The sequence below is a fragment of the Dreissena polymorpha genome, chromosome 11 (assembly GCF_020536995.1).
Source record: "Dreissena polymorpha isolate Duluth1 chromosome 11, UMN_Dpol_1.0, whole genome shotgun sequence".
Taxonomy (NCBI): domain Eukaryota; kingdom Metazoa; phylum Mollusca; class Bivalvia; order Myida; family Dreissenidae; genus Dreissena; species Dreissena polymorpha.
In genome coordinates, this window is record NC_068365.1 from 62,944,672 (window position 1) to 62,948,406 (window position 3,735).

The 3,735-nt window shown below is 34.9% G+C and overlaps 1 protein-coding gene across 1 annotated transcript; it reads right to left on the bottom strand.

Moving 5' to 3' along the window:
* Window positions 1-390: 390 nt before the first annotated feature.
* On the bottom strand, window positions 391-3,532 carry LOC127849523 (ATP-dependent DNA helicase PIF1-like). The gene is made up of 3 exons (XM_052382144.1): window positions 2,806-3,532; window positions 1,923-2,123; window positions 391-487 (listed from the first exon to the last, which is right to left on the bottom strand). Exons 1-3 carry the CDS (start codon window positions 2,895-2,897, stop codon window positions 391-393), a joined length of 390 nt encoding a protein of 129 aa, XP_052238104.1. The 5' UTR covers window positions 2,898-3,532.
* Between the last annotated feature and the right edge of the window lie 203 nt (window positions 3,533-3,735).

The window sequence follows — 3,735 nt, forward strand, 5'->3', positions numbered from 1 at the left end:
AAAACCGTATGCAACCCTTCATGGGCATAAAATAAACACGACAAAAATCATAACATATCAGGATTGTAGGTTGTATGAATCTCAAGTTATTTATCAAAATCAATTTATTTATCATGGACCTTTATTGTACCAAATGGCATTGACCTACTGACCTAGAGTCATCTACTGTTCATGACCAACCTCCACACCAAATAATTATGAGGATTGTAGGTTGTATAGTTCTCAAGTTAGTGAACTGAAACAGTTTGGTCTACTGACCAACATACCGGTCTACCTACTGACCGATCGGAATAAGCTAAGCAAGTAATATAACCCTACTTTTTAAAGATGGGTTTAACAACTAAATGGAAAAATTGGGTAGAAACTATAAGTAAATTTTACAAGTAGTATTTACCTCTCTTCAACAGTTGGGTCTGTCAACATGGGCTGCTCCTGTGTGTCATCTTCATCGTCTCCTTGGTCACCAGCAATCATAGTGCCCTCTTGCCTGCAACATTGAACACTTTGAAATGGAAGAAGGCCGAGACTTCAGTTCAGGTAAATGCTACACTAATAACTCTTTACCAAACAATGAGAGATTGTCTGTTGAATTTTGTCCACTTAAAAAAATGTTTATAAAGGATTATAGTGTTTAACTCTTTCAGTGCGGGAACCGAATTTTGAAGGCCTTTGCAAACAGTTTGGATCCAGATGGCGTCTCATCAGGATCCAAACTGTTTGCTATTCTGATAGTATTCTTTGAAAAAAAAATCGAAGAAAATGCTAATTTTAGAAATTCAGCAGACGACATTTTAGCAGGCGACAAATTTCCCAGCATGCAAAGGGTTAAACATCTGATCAAAATTGATATGTGCAATTAAATAAACAATAATTTTAATGGGGGGGGGGGTTCTCACCTTTTTTTGTAACGTTCAAAATTTTAGATTTGACAAAAAACTTTTTCAGTATATCTATGCGGGTCCATTATTCACATATGAACATAATAAGTTAAATATAACACGCAAAAACAGCTGCTTAAAATGCTGTTTTCTTACCTACACCTGTGGCATATTTTACTCTTTAAGTATGTTAAAAAGAGAAGAAAAAATAAAAGTTTGGTGTATTTGTTTGACGCCTTCCTATTCATGATAACAAAGTGTCAACAAGTACATTTTTTAAAATAGATTATTGCATGAAAAAAGAGAACCTCCCTTTAAAGTTGTCTACTACAAATTGTTACAGGTTCACAGGAGTTAAAATGTACATGAAAATGCAAATAAAGCAGAACTTATTCACGAAAAGATCAGGATGCACTTTTAACCCATTTATGCCTAGCGTCTAGAAAACAGGCCTTGGCAAACAGCGTAGACCCATATGAGACGCGGCAAGATGTGGCGTCTCATCAGGGTCTGCGCTGTTTGCTTACAGGAATTTCTGTTAGAAATATTCCAAATATAGAAATAAATATACCAGATATCGCTAATTTTGGAAATAAATTGATCCAATTTAGAAGGATGGGTGAGTCCACTACGCATAAATGAGTTAATGCTGAGTGTTGTAATCATTAATGAATGTGTTACATGCTCATAATACTAAACTTGTGGTCTGCTTTAAACATTTCAAATATGCCATTTATGTTTTACGTATAAGGGTTCCTGTATAATAGGCCCATTGAAACACACCTTATTTAGTTCGAATCCAACAAATCTCTATTATCTGCCCCATATAAAAAAATGTAATGAAAACTTTGAAATGACTTAATAAAGTCATAAACAAGTAATTTTTTAAAAACTTATTTGTATTAAGCCAGTGTCTATAGTTTTAAATCCAATCAACTGTTATTAAAGGAGGTTCTTTCTTTCTGTTATGTCTTTATTTATTGCACAACAGGATCAAAACGAGTCGCTGCCAAAACTAATTCAAGCTAACAGTTGAATATTTACCTTATCTTTATATGGCAACAGCTCTTATCTGTCAGTGTTTCCTTTGGGATCTGATCCATGAAGTCTGTCACTTTCTTTGCAGGTTTCAGTGCATATCTCGGATGGTAGTTGATGACCCGCAGTCCTTCTGGTCTTTTTGTACGTGAGAGTGCCACGCAAAGCTGCCCAGGCCGGAATATATCCCTACAGTCTACCTCAACCCTGTTTAAAGTGTTGTGTGTGAATGAATATATAAACATACATGACAGTAACAATGTAACATGTTTTAAAACGTGTCTAATAGAACTAAGGTTTTCTTACAAGTCTCCACACTAAACAATTTTGAGCATGTGCTAAAGAATTATTGAGTGTTTAATTATCTATGTATTATGTAAGAAAATATTTATTTGTAATCAATTTCAAATGATTTTCATTCGAACCATGTTGAGTTCAGACAGCCATTTATGTTCAGTATTAATACTTTTTCATGAACCTGGCACAAGACAATAAAATTGTAATGGAATACTAAGAAATTCAATAGGTAGGGTACAACTCATTGTGATAAAGGGACACATTGCTCATTATGAGAATATTTGTGTGAAACATGGAAATGGTTAATGGCAATATCTGTAGATTTATGTGATATGTGATAATAAATAGACCTTATACATGTCATACAAAGCAACATTGTTATACTATGAAATCACAATAATAATTATTTATATCCCGAAGTAAAGATCTTTTTTTATTTAACTTTCTTATTTCATTAGTTTCTAATAAAAACAACTTCAATAGAAAGTCAAAATGCTACTCTCCTTGTGACATTTACTTATCACTAGTTGAGGCTTCTGGCAAAGCATCAACAATATGAAATTTCCCACTCATTGTAGGCCTGTTACTGTACCTGTCAAGTGTCATTCCTTGTGCCTTGTGGATAGTGAGGCCGAATGCCAATTTAAGAGGATACTGCTTTCTCCATGCTCTGCTCTCATTCATAGATGAATTAAACACTGAAATATAAGAATAATCTGTCAAATGAAGTTTAATTTCATCTCAGTCACACACAATGAAATTATAAAGGAGATTTCTCTAAAGACAAATTGTTTCCCATGCTTATACACTCATAGGTCAGCTTGGTGCAGAAAAGATGTCTTCCATGCATGAGCATCATACACACAGTTGTATTGTTATTACCTAACCTTAAAGGTTAAGACAACCAAGCTCCTGTCAAGAGATTTTGTTTAGCTCCATTGGGACACTCTCGCATCTCGCACAAGACGACATTTGAAAACAGTGTGCCAATACTAGAGAAGTTGCTCATAAAGTCATAATAACCCAGTAATCATATTGTGTCAAACCTTTCAATGTCAAATGATTAATAAAACAGCATTATAAATTGCTTTCTGCAAATTGATGAACTTAAATAAGAGTAGTCTTCAGCAAAATCATCCCATGCGCAAATGAGTTAAGACAATTTAAGGAGAATATTCATGTTTACATTTGTAGAGGGTGTAGAAGAGATGGAATTGTTATCTTACCTGTGAATGTAACTTTTTGTACAGTGATGACTTTGGTGAAACCTTTGAACTGGACTTTCACCCCGTCTGTTTTACTAACACTGTGGACAACTCCACATAAACCATTGTAGAGTTTGTCAGAGAGGGACCGTTCTGGATTAGGATTACAGGACAGCCAACCTTCAGCCATAACATTTTTGGAGCTGTTTTGTCCTATAGTAACTGGAGATCTGGGCCTCCGTCTTCAGCAGGGCTTTGATAAAGTTCACCCGGCATCTTTTCTATTTCGGCTCTGTTGAAGTCATCTACCAAGTCAT